This window comes from Ciona intestinalis, chromosome 9 (assembly GCF_000224145.3).
Source record: "Ciona intestinalis chromosome 9, KH, whole genome shotgun sequence".
In the NCBI taxonomy this organism is placed as follows: Eukaryota; Metazoa; Chordata; class Ascidiacea; order Phlebobranchia; family Cionidae; genus Ciona; species Ciona intestinalis.
The window spans coordinates 6,480,455-6,497,379 of record NC_020174.2 but is presented as its reverse complement, the minus strand read 5'-3'; the positions used below and the strand labels follow the sequence as shown (position 1 = coordinate 6,497,379).

At 36.1% G+C, this 16,925-nt stretch overlaps 2 protein-coding genes across 5 annotated transcripts; one reads left to right on the top strand and one right to left on the bottom strand.

Annotated features, from left to right (window-relative positions):
• The first annotated feature begins 89 nt into the window (after positions 1-89).
• LOC100177391 (AT-hook-containing transcription factor) lies at positions 90-14,846 on the top strand. Of its 4 annotated transcripts, none has more exons than XM_018813333.2 (31): positions 90-259; positions 872-1,053; positions 1,462-1,551; positions 1,613-1,738; positions 1,914-2,063; positions 2,274-2,411; positions 2,599-2,688; positions 2,779-2,853; positions 3,088-3,222; positions 3,476-3,614; positions 4,944-5,026; positions 5,246-5,302; positions 5,540-5,600; positions 5,677-5,730; positions 5,884-5,967; positions 6,333-6,446; positions 6,649-6,784; positions 7,671-7,745; positions 7,956-8,084; positions 8,320-8,490; positions 8,598-8,830; positions 8,894-9,028; positions 9,292-9,495; positions 9,735-9,853; positions 10,190-10,403; positions 10,651-10,729; positions 10,900-11,102; positions 11,305-11,521; positions 12,803-12,841; positions 13,140-13,696; positions 13,772-14,846. In XM_018813333.2, the coding sequence occupies exons 1-31, from the start codon at positions 210-212 to the stop codon at positions 13,977-13,979; spliced, it is 4,347 nt and encodes a 1,448-aa protein (XP_018668878.1). In that variant the 5' UTR covers positions 90-209; the 3' UTR covers positions 13,980-14,846. The 4 variants fall into 4 exon arrangements, with proteins under 4 accessions (XP_018668878.1, XP_002123333.2, XP_018668879.1 ...); XM_002123297.4 differs by having other exon boundaries at positions 6,330-6,446; XM_018813334.2 differs by having other exon boundaries at positions 95-259; positions 2,274-2,393; positions 6,330-6,446.
• A 51-nt stretch (positions 14,847-14,897) lies between these two features.
• On the bottom strand, positions 14,898-16,919 carry LOC100182843 (Golgi SNAP receptor complex member 1-like). Its single transcript, XM_004226429.4, is given in 8 exon segments — positions 14,898-15,533; positions 15,869-15,951; positions 16,015-16,044; positions 16,204-16,239; positions 16,241-16,273; positions 16,344-16,435; positions 16,525-16,626; positions 16,845-16,919. Coding segments are annotated over 8 exon segments (546 nt in total). The 5' UTR covers positions 16,890-16,919; the 3' UTR covers positions 14,898-15,408.
• Between the last annotated feature and the right edge of the window lie 6 nt (positions 16,920-16,925).

The following is a 16,925-nucleotide window of genomic DNA, read 5'->3' as shown; positions in this document are numbered from 1 at the left end:
TTTCTGTCTTTTTGTAATATATACATTTTTATTTAGACTGTATATGCTATACGTATGTCTTATTCAGATATTCTGCATCTAGATCTCGGGATATGTTATTTTTATTTGTGCAGGTTATAAGTTACCACCCAATACAGGCACATTATGGAAAGTGTTTTTTAATGACTTTGGATTAAAAAATGTATCTTAAGTCTACACACTGACGAAGAATGAGTGGAGACTTTCAAAGACCAGGAAAGATTAGTCATCGCAAATCCAGGTATTCTGATAAAAATATTTGAGATTAAATGAACTTTACCTGATTTGGATGAACTTTTATAGTCTAAATTAAATGGGCAAGCATTTTGTCTGCCAAATGTTCTCCCCACCCTAACTTTAATCTACTAAACCATTTTATTTTATTCATTTTTTTATATAAACTTATTTAGGGCAAATCTCCTTGCTGACAATTTCAATATGAACAGTAACCTAACATTACATGAATTATCAAAACTGCAGTCTGCAGTGATGAATCAGTAACACAGAAACCTAATAGAAAACCAAAAATTGTATGACTGTTGTTTTTACTGTTTTCTTTTCTTTATTGTTTCAAAAATTTGAAAAAAATTTTGCTGTTTAAGTTACATACGGAATACATGGTAACTTGTAAGCGGGCATGAGGTTTACGGAACAGAACACCTGTGTTATAACGACTGTCGTTGCCCCGCCATGCAAGGATAAATAAGTTACATCCATTCATTATGAAGTCTGGTGTTCAGGCCAGAGTTGCTGCTGCACCATTTCCCATGTTATTAAACAAAATATGTCGAAAAGTTTCATTCATTCATGTATTTGTACTACTCTTGTATTAAATGTTCTTTGTTCAATCCAGCCGCATAACCTTTGCTGGTAGAGGGAGTGGTGACGGCCATCTTAACATTGATGATGCGGGGATATTACAACCGGATGATAATAGTAAGAGTTTCGATGATTCTGTGCCTTTAGAAGACCCAAGTCTGAACCTGACGGATGATGATACGTTTGCGAATATTCTTGAAGTAAATACAGCTTCTGGTAAGTTCTGGTGAAACTTTAATTGTAAGACATATGTTTTCAGTTTGCAAAGGAAACGCCGGTACCATATGTGTTGAGTTTTAAAAGGAAAAGCTATATTTCTAAGACCTAAGATTACAGAAATAATAATTAACCCAGATAACAGAAATTACACTTATTATATTATATATATATTATATATTAAATCTTCCCCATCTAAAGCTATGTTATGGTTTATGTTTAAGGTTATTGAGTTTATTATGTTTCATGCTCTGATTTAATGTTTCTTCTTTCACTATCAACAAACTGATTGCAAATAAATAATTAACAGTTTAAGCCTCAGTAATTAGCCTACAAAATCATTTTTCTAAACAGTAAGGTCTATATTATACAATATAATATATACACCATGATGACATGTTAATATAGAAAATGAAGACAACATTCTGTCACCAACAAGTCATAAAGTATGTGGAACATCAGATTCTGAACCCATTCTTGACATCAGTGAAAAATCGGGTAAATTATAAACTTATGAAAAGTTCTCATCCTCACCACTTAATAACAACCCTCATAATAGGCCGTGTACATAGTGAAGACCTTCGTATACAGCTGGATGAGTTAGGTGCTGAATATTCAGAAGATTTTTCCAAAACAACCGACTCAAATGCTTTGCCAACGAAAACCAAGTCACATGCTTCAGGAAGTTAGTGTTGTTGGGATCATTCCTTTGACATTCTACACCTTTTTTTAAGTTCATACAAAATGTGCTGTTTTTTTGTATCCTGGTGTATTTTTTATCTTTACCATTCACCTTTATCCCCCCACCTTTTATTTTACTCTTTTTCTAGATTCCTAATCTTAACCTTCCCACCATACAGGTCCCCACCTCGACGAAACTGAATCCCTGACTGAGTTCGAGGAGATCGAGAGATTGATTCAAGCGAACACGGCACAAGACAGCGATGACGATTTCTCCGACATCCCGGAAGATTTAGAGAAGAAGATTTTGTCGGGTCCTATAAGCAGGAGTGAGTTTGTACACGTAGTTAATATTCAACTTGTGGCAATAAAAGAACCTTTTTTATGATGAGGCAAATTTTTAAATTTGTTTTGTAACGTAAAAAAAATAGTTGAATTTTGTTTAAAAAAATTTTTAATTGTATAATGTAATCGTACTGTATTTAATTGTATTTTATTGGTTTTAATATATAAACAACTTTCTCACGTTTAAACTTCAGGCAGCAACAATAGTCGGCGCAACAGTGGCTTGCCGACAAAATCATCTTCATCGGAACCCCTTCCCCCTCTCTCTGCTCGATCAAATAAATCTTCATCATCACGTGAATCAAATCGCTCACGTGAATCAAATCGCTCACGTGAGTAGAAAATATGATACTTAAGATAGGATGCATGTGGGGTAAGAACACAAAGTATGGAGTTTACAAATTTTACTAAATATAACCCAAAAACAGAAACAAACCAAATGTGAACCATTTTTCATTGACATTGCATCTTATTCTGTTTTGTGTTCAGTAACTTCCTTTACACAATTTAATCGTTTAGTTGGAAGTTCTTCACATCACGGGAGAAATGATGAGGAGGACAAAACCAACATCCGAACTTTACATCACGATACCGGATACGCAAGTGATGGTGATTTTTATTTACTTTAATTTATCTGTTAGGCTGTTATTGTATTTTAAAGGGTTTATAAACTAAAAAATATATTATTATACTTTTCAGTTGATAAAACAACAACAAACCTCGAACCATCGATGGAAGTCGTTGATCAGAATCCACACAATGACACACAATCATGTAAGATTTATAAATACTTTAACAATTTATCTATATTATTCTGTAATATATATGTGTTGTATTGTAGAGTACATATATTCATGAAAAAATATGTTAGTTTACCTTCTTTTTATGTAATGCTCTCAAATTACATACATGGTAGCTGATGGTAAGCAAGCATATAATGTAGAACACTTTGTCTTAATGGATGAAATGTTCATGCGATATAAATGTCATTGATTGGTCCATTAACAGCGAGCGAGAGTTCCCAAAGTGAATCCGAACACGAGATACCAACCAACGACCCCAACCTCCATTCAACCATGGTGTCAACACAAGATGAACTAAACGAAAGAGTCAACACCCAACATAATACTTCAAATACTGAAGGTATAAACACTAAAATTCAAACGTATCTTATGTTATACACACCTGTTGTGTATTATAAGTTAGAAAAACATCTTCTGGCAATTTTGTTTTATGATCTTTTATACCATTCATGATTCTTGTGTAAAGAAATACAGTAAGGATCTGGTGCTACGAAAATGTAACTGACAAAAAATCATGCCCGACAATGTACACTAAAAATATTTCGCTTCTGAAACTGTCACTATATTTCTCCTAATCCATAAACCTACTATAGATCTCACTATTACACAAGAAGAAGAAGGTGTAGTGATGGAGGATACAGCAGATACAGGGGGCGGCCATGATCATATTATGGATAGATACATCGTGCCTACACACAGGAGTGCTGTAGGCGACACTAATGAACCAAACAGGTGACAAACCTATTTCTACCTGACATTAGTATTGTGGGGGAAAATGGGATAAATGTGGGGTAAGATGGGAAAAATGTGGGGTAAGATGGGATACATGTGGGGTACGATGGGATAGACGTGGGGTAAGATGGGATTAATGTAGGGTAAGATGGGATAGGTGTGGGGTAAGATGGGATACATGTGGGGTACGATGGGATACATGTGGGGTAAGATGAGATACATGTGGGGTACGATGGGATAGACGTGGGGTAAGATGGGATAAATGTAAGGTAAGATGGGATACATGTGGGGTAAGATGGGATACATGTGGGGTACGATGGGATACATGTGGGGTAAGATGGGATAGACGTGGGTAATATATAGGGCTGTGGATTTTCCCTATTTTTGTTTAACCGTTAACCGTTCAGTTTTAACCGGTTAACCGGTTAACCGATACAAGTGTAATCCTAATAAAAGCGTCTTGTTTATCGCTTTTCTTTCGCGAATTTAAAGGCAACTTTACGATGAACGTATGGACTATGCTTGCAATACACAGGCAAACGTTCTTAACGTTAAAGTAATGCTTTCTTATTCGTATTCAAACCTGTTTTAAAGCACCTACCGGCTAAATAATCAACGTGTGAATTGCAATTATGACGCAGTTATTAACGTGTGAATTGCTATTATGTCGTAATCAATTGCCAGGTCAAACAATCGCTATTATGATGCAATGAATCCACGTGTGAATGCCTGCTTTTTCGTAATAAACACGCTGCTTGGCTGAGGAAAACATTTAAGTTGTGTATTACACCAATATAATGTTGCAAAACTAGTTAGCCTGCCGTATTAACAATCAAGATTGACGACGCAATCGCCGTTGTAGGGCACGATCAAAGCAACAGCGTCCCTGCGCACTCTGTCTTATTGCAAAACAACAATCAACGAACACGAACACGTGCCTTTCGTGTAAAAAAGACAGATATTGATATACGTTTATGCCCTATGACGTCATAGTTCGGTTAACGACTTGAACTTTTCGTCAGCGGTTAACCGAATGGGTTCGGTTAACCGGTTAACCGTTAACTTTTCCACAGCCCTAGTAATATACCATAATTCCGAATTTTTACAATTCTTTGTTGTTGGAGTGGTAAGGATTCGATTATATATTTTTGTAAATATTCTTTATTTATTATCAAATGGGACGAAAGAATAGACTTGACCTAACCTACTATATGACAGTAACATTGTTTCACGTGTCAATGGTGATCTGGCTTTCCATCCACATGTTTGGATATCCCAAGCAATATCCCAGATGTTACTTGCACATAGTAATGGTTTATATTGTTCCAGCTTGGTTGCTACATTTGGAACAACTGAAGACTTTGAAGTTTTGTTGCAACAACAACTGGATGAGATGAATGATGATGATATTGGTACGTGGGGTTCGTTTACGTGGGGTTCATTGGAAGATAATATGTACATCATGGATAAAATGTTAACATACTTGAATATTAGTTTATTAGGAAATTGTTTTTTTTAAATGAAAATAGTTGTTTAGGAAATTAAAAAAAAAAATGTATTAAATTTATGTTATTTCTTTATAAATAACCACGAAATATGTTTTTCTCTTTTTATTGTCAATATTTTTTTAGGAACAGCTACAAGAGGCCAAACATACACAGGTAGAGACACAGAATCACCAACGCAGTGTAAGTTGATATAGCTTCCTAGGTATTAATAGGAAGTTCATATTTGTTTTGCTGGTAAGTTGTTTTTCCAAGTAATTACTTTATAGCAGTAACAGCTGGTAGATGTATTATAAACTGAAGGTAAAGGTCTTTCAACTGCGCTAAGTGAAATTATAAATTGTTTAACCAGTTCTATTCCTGCATATATATATATATATAGTACTGTAGTATGTGAATGTTATGTTTTTATTGTTTCAGTGAACCAAACTACAGATATACAATGGAGACACCCAGGCAACAACAGACAACCAACAAGCAAGTATGTCCTGTGTTTAACCTTCAATAGTTTACACCTTTATAACTATACTAGAATAATTACTTCATTTTTTTTACAGAAACTTAAACAGTTCAAACGAAAGTGTGCGCAAGTCAAGTTACACGAGACCCAGGTTAGAAAACTAGGAAAGAAATTTCTTGAAAAATCGCTCTTACCAAAACGGTTGGAAAAGCCAGAATTGACATTTGTTATAAAATTACTGAACAAATATAATATAATTAACCCAAGCTTCCTCACTACAACTCACATACACCCTCCCATGCAGCCCGAGGAACAAACCAACCACCAACAAACCAGTCGTGAAATCCCGATTAAAATTATCTCCAGAAGTAAAAGCCAATTCACCAAAGTAAGAAATTATTTAAAAAATTTTTTTTTTTAATTATGAAGACTGTCCAATATTTAAAGTATTTTATACAACACTCTAACCTTAGATGTAAAATTTCATCATCTTTATCTTTATATATACATATTTAGCTGCAGCTGCTGCTGTGAACTACCCTTTTTGTTTGATTGTCAGGTCCTACAGCATGTATTTAAGCCAGAGTTGGCTCATTACATCACCCAGTGTAAACGATCCCCTTGCAATGCATTGTATTACATTTACCAAGCCTAAAATGGCAAGAGTTAATGTAGCAACCCTGGCCTACACCCCAAGCCCCTACCACACATAGGTCTCACTCACATACCATACCAGCGTATCTTTAACAGCAGGGATAGTTTCCAACCACGAGAATCTACCCCAGCATCGGGACGAAACACTTCACGATCCGCGCGATCCCCGGCAGCCAACCGCGCAAGGAGGGCAAATGATAAAACTCACGGAAGGTACGGCCGTCATATTTTAAAATTTACATTAGTTTTTTTACATTCTTTCCAAAATAATTGAATGTATTTAAAACAAGTTAAAAGAAATATAAGCATGCAATTTTTAAACATTTAAAAAAGTATAATTAAAATAAAAAAATCTTAAAAATCTTGGATTTATTACAAATACAAAACGATTATTTTTAAAAACTTTTTTCTTCAGAGAATCCCGGTTGATTTGCCAGAGCAGCGACGATGCGAGCATCCGATCCGATGTCTCCAGGAGCGAGTTACGTTCCAAACTTAAACAGGAAGCTCAATCAAGGAAGAGAGATGAAGAGTTCGTGAAACAACTCCAGGTAAGAGAGGGGAGGAGGGGGTTTGTGTTTGTTAAACCATCTTTAGTGTAGTCAGAAACAAAAAAATAATACTATTGCGGAAAAAGTGTCAGAAGTTAAAAAAATGAGTAAAAAACAGAATATAGTTCATGTCTTTAAAAGTAATAAATATGAAAAACTTATCCCGATGAATTATCCAACAATAAATAGCAGCAGTGACCACTTCCATACATTGTTTACCCAGCTTCCATCTTTTGTGTTCAATAATAATGTTTCTGGCGTCCATTGTGTTCAACTCTTTATCGATTTAAGAGTTAAAATTAAACTATTTTTGAAAAATCCTAATTAATTAAATTCAGTTTACCTTTGCAAACAACATGGCGCAAAGATTTATACGGGAATTTAATTACGAATTTCAAGTCCCTCTTGAGTGTGGATGTGTACTGCCGTGGTTGCTTTAATATCCAGATCTACACGACCACTTGACCCTATTGTTGTTTCAAGCATCGATCGTGGCTTGTTATTTTAATCCCCAAACAACTTTATTAATCCCTAAAGTACACAGAAAAGCAAAGTTTTCTCAGCGTCCATAAAACTCGCTTCTATTTCATTGTAAATTACAGCTTAGATACGTTTAGTCAGGGAGGTTCATCGTAAACACTCGTGTGTGGTTACCCACTGTAAAGTGAAGTTTTTATCCTGTTTTAAGAAGTTTTATGGAATTTATTCTTTGTTGTTCCTTTGTTTTATTATAAAGTTGCAATTTTAGAAATATTTGTGAAAGTGTTTAAGTTATACCAGTTGTTGGCAGAATAAATGTACAGAAATGTGAGAATCTCCTTATTTTAATTATCAGTTTTTACATAACTCTCATGCATTAGAATGTTGAAAGTTTTTGTTGTTCCAGGAAAATTATGGAGAACTTCTTATGAAATACGCTGAGGCTGAAAACACTATCGACCATTTAAGACTTGGAGCCAAGGTAAGATTATATGGATGTGTGTAAACCATGTATTGAATTATTAACATCTTTCCCCACATTAACTTAAGTGTAGATTAATCTATTTTCCTTTGTTTTAAAAAAAATCGCTAATGGTGGCGAAGATTATATTATTTAAAAGACAAGACGTCATCAACAAATCTACAGTTCAACCTGTCCATGTGTTAGGGTTTGTTATCATGTGCTTTCCAGATCAACATATTCGCATCCGTTCCTCGCCCGAATCCCGAAGACCCAACCCTTCCGTTTGTAGAATCGACGTCGCACCCGACCGATCGTCGTCCACGACTCGCAACTGTAACCGATGGAGGGCTTAACCAGGTGTGTGATGTATATGAAGATACAAGTATCAAGTACTGTGGGTTGGATTACTGTAAATGCCTTTAAAGCTAGCATAGTAAACTCACAACATTCAATTATTTCATTGCATACCATTTACATTACAGTATAAAAAATATTAAAATTTAAAAAATTATATTAAAAAAATTTACGATTTAAAAGTTTACAGCACAGAAAATATCAAAGTTACCACTACCCACCTTAACATACTTTCCAGCCACCCCAGTCCCCAGTAATGTTCCCATCTGATGAAGGACCATCCAAGCTACACGCCTCATCTGCTGGATCTGATAAAGACAGTTGGGTGGAAAGTAGTTTACAACTTCCAGCTGCTGCAGCTGCCGAGTTTCTTAGAGTAGCTTTGCAACTACAAGCCAAAGATTTGCAGGTCAGCGTAACTATCGGAAATTTTAGATAAAAGTGTAATTTCTATGAATGGGTTGAAGGCTAATGTATATCGATAATACATATTTTATTATACCCCCCCACCCACAGGACAAAATCGATTCCTTTAAAACTTTGATGAAAGAAACAGAGCTAAGCCCACATGAAAAAGCTCACGCCATGGAAAACATTGAAGATTCACTTCATGCCCTGGAGCGAGATTACCTCAACGCTGTCGATGAACACGCAGCGGAACAACGTAAGTTAGCGATGGCCACCGGGGGCAGTGTGGAGCAAGGTCAACCTTTTGACCCCGGCAGGGAAATGGAATCTGATATTTTCCGGTAATTGTTTTATTTTTTTGCCCCCTAACACCTTGCACACAGATAACCATGTTCTTGCTATAGACTTGGTCAAATGATTGATGGATTGAAACACGAGATGTCCAACGAACCCGTACAACAACAACAACAACCCCCGTACAACCATCCAAGTTCACCTGAGTTAGATGTGGATGAAAAGTTTGACCAACTCATGAAAAAGTAATTGTTCAATATTTCTTGTGATTCTATATAGTTGTAACTTTGACATGGATTCGACTTTATACACTTGGTGTGTTAGAGCTAATAATTTGATTCAGATGGTTGGGACCAGTAGCCGTATCACTTGTACGTGTAATTACCTTATGTTTGTAACTAAAGTGGAACACAACCCATTTTAGATCAACCATCTTCAGTTTTAATATTCAATCCCACCCACTAACCATCTCATTGAAACTTGTATATTTCTCACCCCCACCCCCCAGATACAACCGTGCACCCACCATAAATGAATCTTCCCCCACCACGATCCCATCCTCCCATGATGAAGAAGAGGAGGATGGGGGAAGAACATCGAGGAGCGAAAACATCCCGAACAAATACTTTCAACCAGCGTCGTCCCAACTTAACGATTCAACCTTTACAGGGGAACCCCCCAGCCAACCCCAAACCCCCTCCCCAAGGAAAGAGTGAGCATCAAACTTTTTTGTTGTTTATGTTTTGTGTGTAAATTATAATATGTAGAAATGTATGTGAATTATAATATGTAGAAATTCTAATATGTATAATATGTAGTGGTTTTTCAAGTCGTGTTAGAAATTCTGTGTATGTGGTTTTTAAGTATTTTCTGGGAAAATCGCTTACATACCTTTTTTTTGCTAATTTTGTAAAAAAAATATATATTTATTTGGCATTACCTTAATTACAGAAGGAGCAGCGTCCATGATGACACTTCACGTTCTCCATCTCCTTCCAGAAGACAAAGTCGTCTTCCTCGTCCAGTTTCAAGAGGTAGGAGATCTTCCAGTGCTGACCGGAAACAAACAGGTATTATTGTGCAACACTGCTTCATAAAATTGTGGGCAGCTCTGGAAAACATAGTAAATACTTTTGTTTTTACAAGTGAGCACAACGGTTAAAATATGTCTTTTCATACAGACAAAAAATCTTTCTCTTCTTTTTTTAAAATTCTTCTTTTTACACTGCTTAAATTTGAAGCTAACTTACTTATTACAGGAAATAAACCACTCTATCAAGATACCAAGTATAACGCATGTAACAAACGCGAGTTATCTAGTTAATGATCAACCATACATCAACAAACAGTTTAATTTCAAATCTCCCTCCTTCCCACCAACTCACACAGTCTCTATAACTCCATAGATAAAGGCACAGATAGCGGCTTCGTTGGTTCGGAAAGTAGTCGGCAATCGACAACGACAGCGCCACTAACGCCCGTCAAGACAAAGTTAGTCACTCGCCCGCAGTCAGTTATAGAAGTGAAGAAAGTTCCGGATTCGAAACCCCCCGTTGCATCGGAGAGACGAGGAAGGTGTTTGTCAGGTGATACAACGTCTACAATGCAAACTAATGAACGGTAAGTATTAATATGGTATACATATATTTAGATGATTAAATACTGTTATTTTACAAGTATTTTGTTGAAATATTCCATTAAACAAATTGCTCTATGCTGTTAGTGTAACGGATACATGTCCAGTGTGTAATTATATAGTTTTAAAATATATAACGGGAAATTTATTGCTGTGAGTATTATATTTGACACATTATATTTTAACATTACATGAAAATGATAATTTAATTAATTCTCACAAACTTCACAGACATCGTCCGAAACCTGCCCGTCGGTTATCCTCCGCGTACCATGATAAAGTTGGAATGTATAAACCACCACAATCTTATGTAAGTTAAATTTAATTGTTTTTAATTTATTGGAATAACATTGGTGTATGATAACTGTGATAATGTCGTATATATTCGTTGGGAAACAGAAATAGATATTTTTCATTTTTCATTGGTTTGGACGCTAAGTTATAATTCAGACCACACTTTATATTATTTTTAAATTCCAGACGATTGACGATTCAATGGACGACATCAGCACGACGTCAACCGTTCGTGAAATGTTGAAACCTCGTCACCCATCTCGTTCTATCTCATCTTCACCCTCACATAGCCCTCACCAAGCTAAGATAAAACCCCCCCTTACCCCTTACCCACGTGGGTCCAGAAGTGGGGCAAGCGTCAAATCTAAAGATAGTTCAAAGAGTAGAAGGTAAGGGTTGGGTTGCTAGGGGCTTTAATTTGTATACATTTTAAATATAATAAAAGTAAATTTTTTTTTTCCTAAAATTTATCTTGAATGCACTAACAAAATATATTTACAGAATTTTTTTAATCGACTTTTCTTTAAATTTTTTTATTTTTTTATTTTTACGAACCAAAAACTCAATTAAACCTAATTATCATTTTTTAAGGTCGATGGCCAGCAGTACTAAGGACAGCACGCTTGACGCAATTCGTGGAGAAATTTCGAAATTACGCGAGGAAATGAAATCGACCAATCAGGGCAAAGAGAATGTTCACCCCGTGTTGACCTCTACCCCTCGAGTCCCTCTAGTGGCCGAAAGAAGTCACTCCCCGATCATAACTTCGGATAACGAAGCTCTTCGTGCCATACATGATGATATTAAGGTGGGCCCAAAAGTTTGGGTTAAAAAGATTTTGTCTAAAATGTAGGTGCAGTATAGTGGGTTTTACATTTAGGTTAAAGATTTAACAAATGCTTCAATACTTGTGGTAAAAATATTACAGTTATTGTAAAACAAGTTTGAAATCTACTGAGACAATCTCACTTTGTTGTAATAGTTTTAAGCAACAATTTAAATTGAAACAACTATTATGAGTAGTTAGTCGTTTAAATAAAAAAGATTAAACTTATTACACAAAACACAGTTTTACTTGAAGAATCCACACCAACCAATTACGGCAATTTACATTCGTAACCATCAAGTAATTTACAATACAACAATACAACACTAATCCACTGCCTCAAAGTCACACCTTAAGCCAATCGAATCAACCGGCGTGTTATCTGATATACAAACAATAACAAGGCATTCCATTGTTGTTCAATCCTCAAGTGGGCAGGTTATAACACGACTAAAGCTCTCTGTAGTAAACCAGGTTTCGTTGGTAAAGGGCAAATATAGCTCTGTTTGAACGGGCAGTTTATAAGCGTGGCAAACAGAAAGGAAGCTTTGGTTCCTATAGAACCCCAGTATCTATATATACAATGCTTTAGTTAAGAGGAAAAGGATAGCACCTTTATTCTTGTGTTGAAATGCTTCAGTGTCAGCCATTTTAAGTGAAATCTAGAAATTGTAGAAATTGTAAAATCTACAACAATATGTAGGCTTAGTTTTAGTAGACCTACTTAATCGTTAAGTTACTTATGTAGCAATTGAAAGGCATATTACAATGTAGTTTATTTAAATTCCTCAAACAACTTTTAGTTAGATATCGTGTCAGGTTAAGCATGATATAAGATGTCTGTGTTTTACTGCCCCCTCCTGGAGGAGTCCGATGGCTTCAGTGATTCTGGCATTTCTGACGGTGAATTTACATCTTCTCCACGATGTAGCACTTGTATGTCATCTCCAAGAAACAGGGACTCGCGTTTAATAAAGAAGAGAATACCAGCATATGATGAACGTAGTGTAGCACCACATATGGGTTCTGTAAACAGCAGATCGAGGTCAAGAGTGCAAAGAATCCATAGAAGGGTGTGTTCTGTATAGGCACAACATTGTGGGGTTAGGGGTTAGGTGGTGTCTGCATTGTTTTTGAAGCGTGCTAAGTTTGCAAGTTTTTACTTAAAAATTATTTATAAAACTTAATGATTAACTTACATAGCATATTATTATTTAAGATATTTGAACATTGCAAACAACTAATATATTGTTATATCTTCAGGCTCTGAAAGATGAAGTTCACCGACAAAGTCACCGCAAGGTTTGTGTTTAAATATGCAGTAATTTGATTGTTGCAAACTTGAATAAGATACCAACTTATCCTTGCATGACGGGGCAACGACAGTTGTTATATCATACACCTCATGCCTACCTAGTTACCATGTTTGTTGCTTTGTGGGTGGTTGTTTTTTAAGTATGGTTGGTTAACTGTCTTGCACAAGGAACACGCCAACAATGAAAGCAGCGAAGACCTTGTATTATTTGGTCACAATACAATTGCTTAACATCTGTATTGGACAAGTTATCAACATCATTTATGACAATTAATCTTTTTATAGGGAACAGGTGACACTTCGAGCGTCAAGTCCGCTGAAATGTCCTCCTCACGAAGATCCAGGAGTGAAAAAAAGACGCCGAGATCCCGAAGATCACATTCGCTTGATCGTGATGACCTGAGTGATGCAAGCACCAACCGGGAGGAAAGTCCAACATCCGGAAGGAGGAGAAGAAGATCACGATCTCAATCCCGTAATCCGTTTCAAGGAGGTTATTGGACTTATGTGGCACCATCAGCGCCCGTCATCGAAACACAACAAGTCCCAATAGCTCGAGTATACGCTCGTACACAGTCCCCAGTCAGAGCAGTTTATTCACCAGTCTACCCTGCAGTGCAGCCACCAGTTATAGCTCAGCCACAAGTAGTTTACATGGAGCAACCCACCGCCCCTACGCGGGTGTATGTGTCGTCACCAGCGCCCACACAAGCACGAATCTACACAACACCCAGTAAACCTAACGCCTCCATCTACATATCACCACGCCATGCCAACTCTAGCAGGAATGTAAGGAAAGCAAATGTTTATATTGTTGATTCAGAAGATGAACCATTGAGGAGGTAAGAATTATTCTTAAGTGTTTAAAAAACATTTTTTAATTTTTTTAAAATTTTTTTTTAAAACTTTGATCTCAGGAGTCATTTGTCATCTTTACGCCGATCTTCGTCAATGAGTAAACTTCATCGTGAAGTTCCTCTCGTTGCTCTTCCCGATTCCTCCCTAAACGACTCGATTGAGAAAGCTGAACGAGCATCTGAGAGACTTCGCTCTCGCTCACGAACAATGTATCGAACCGTTCGTGATGATTTGTACCACACACAACTATTAGCTGACACCATGTAGACACACATTGCTTGCTATGTAAAACACTCGTTTGCCAACCCTACCTTCTATTTCAAGCTTTACTTTCCAAAGTATTTTCAAAGAACAGTTTGTTAAAACCATAGAAGTTCATTCGTACCACAGTTTCCACTGGAGTTCTGTAGACTTTGTCATCCATTATCAAGAGAAATCAAACTGTTGAGGTTCCATCTTAAATTGACACAATCTTTATTGGTTGACATAATTTTCGCCATTTATTTAAAGAAACATCACTTTTTACCCACCACCCTCACACACATTCCCGTACAACAACAACTTTCCCAACTTTGTATTATGTCAAAAGGTTAATGTTTCACTCAGGTTGAAATATTTTTAAGAGTTCGTATTTAATTTTTACTCTTTGACAATTGTGAGAATTTTTTTTACATTTTACCCGAGATAGTTGAAACATATTTTTATACCCGTAGCAGTACATCCTCCCCCTTGTTGCCTTACACCACATTCCACACGTTAAAGTGTCTTCAATTTTTATCGTTTATTCAATAGAAGCTTTTATATTTTATATAGCACTAAATTAGGTGAGACGTGTATGATATTAATTACGTTATCCGAGCACAACGTGTATGCTCCTATTCAAATACTGAAACATCTGTTGCTGTTTTTATTTTAACAATAGTCCTACTGTGCCTTCCAATTGTGGCTTTTAAGGTCACTGTTCGTAAACTAACATCACCTGTTATGCAAAAACCTGTATTTTTCAAAACTTATGTTTAAACCTGTTTTTCCTATTACACCACACTTAGATTTCAAAAATGCCAAAAATCTTCGAATCAAATTGTGTTTCAGTTCCTGACAGTTAGGACATATTACATCAAAGACAACCATCTATATGCTTTATTTGAAACAGAATAAAAAGAACTTTACAACATAAGCATATTATTCACGATTGCGAATAAATTGTCTTTTATTCTGATATACTTCCATAAATTACTATATTTTCATAGACTAACCTACTATAGATGTGTAAGGTATGCAGGGTAGAACTGCAGTAAGGAGCATACACAATTACTTGGGTGTTCAATACCAACATTATGTACAACCTACAAACGCAGGTAAAACATAAATTAATCTGCATACCACCCTTAAACGTGCTTTGCACACGGATGTCCAATATATAATATCATATGCAGGACCGGGTTGCAAGCCATATAAGTCCTTGTTTCAAATTGAACTTAGTTTTAAACATTGGAAATCTTAAATTTAAAGGTTTGTTTGTAAAAACTATATTGGCCTGTGTACTGTGTTGGGTGTTTCTTAGAGTTTTTAAAATAACAAAGCTAAAATATTTAGAAGCGCTGCTTTAATGTTTGGCAATTTGCGTACATTAGAGTCAGCCAGACTTCCGGCTTGTGTAAGCTAAATCCATTATTTCAACCACGTGTTAAACACTTCAATGCAGCCAATAGATTAGAATGAGGATAATACAAGTAGCAATGACAACTGCAATTATTAAAGAGTCCCTTCTCTTACGAAGGTTGATCTTCTGGACAAGGTTGTTGATTGCTGGGAAGCGATCTGCAGGAGGAACAAAGTGAAAGAAACAAACAATTTATCTCTTAGAAACCAATAACGAAAATCATGTTATTTAAAAAATGAGAGAAGGGAATCAACAGCAAAACAACATAAGGATAAAGCGTGGTTGTTGCAACTCAAAAACACATTGGGAAATGCATCATTATGTTTGAGTTGCTTTGTAACCAGATTTTTTTATAGGATAGACAAAAAGGAAATTAAAATAAGATAATAGTTTGACTTTGGTATAAATCTCAGGTCTCAGTGTACGACCTCACCCTAAAAGCTTACTACACAACACTGGTTTAACATTTCCAAACAACAGCCATGGGATTTACTTGCTAACGTGTTCATCCTGGAGGTGATGCCTTTGAACATGTTTCTCTGCTGACCTAGATTTTCCTTGGTTGCCATGGCAATGCTGGAATCAATTGAAGAGAAATTAGTAAACCATTAAAATCAAATTTCCTATACAAGTACTTACTCGATGGCTTCATCAGCCAGACGATCAGAACTGTAATAAAAATCAGTACTAGTTACAGATATCATGATTGGCAGTAGATATGATGTTGTGTACTCGACAGTAAGCATGAGATACAAAATAGTCATTCAGAGGTTGCATACATACAACATGTAAGCACATATGACATCACAATGCTATATAACTTCATACTTTCTTAAGTGGTCGTGCTCCTTCATATACATTTCTCCTGTTGTTTACCCCACTCGGGTTTTTGTAAGCGCTGAAATATAAACACCATAAATACAAGTGGAATCATAAATAAAGATAGCATTATATCCCCACATACTTACTCAATGTCTCTCCTCACAGATCCGAGCAAATCCTCTCTTTCTCTAAACGTGTGAATATTGTTCTTTGTTTTACGAAACTCGTGAGTATAATCCTGCATAAAAAAGACACTTCAAATTTTCTATGGCTGGATTTTTGGCATGCGTGTTAGGTACAAGAAAGATAACGTCATTTGCTTGTCACCTGCAATATATCTCTATGTCGTTGTATTGTGTGTAGCATTGCCGAACTTGTGTTACTGCTCGTCTCAAGGAACTCGGACATGCTGTCATTCATTCCGGTCAACTGAAACGTGTTGTTTAAAAAGCATAAAGATATTGTATACCAGATTGAAAAGTTTTTTTTGTAAAGAGTATATATATCTTATTTACAACTATTTCGAGGAGTTTTCAAGCAACTTTTACACCAATTTATCTGTGCGTGGATTTTTTTTCCAAGTTAGCAGAATTGGGCAGATTTTTTAGAGAAGTTTTATCCGAATTGTACACAGTGTAATATCGAACCTTCATTAGGAGTTGTTCAATTTCCATGGCCATTGTCTCTACCATGTGGTCACTGGAGGAGCTGTAAGCAAGGGAGAAGTA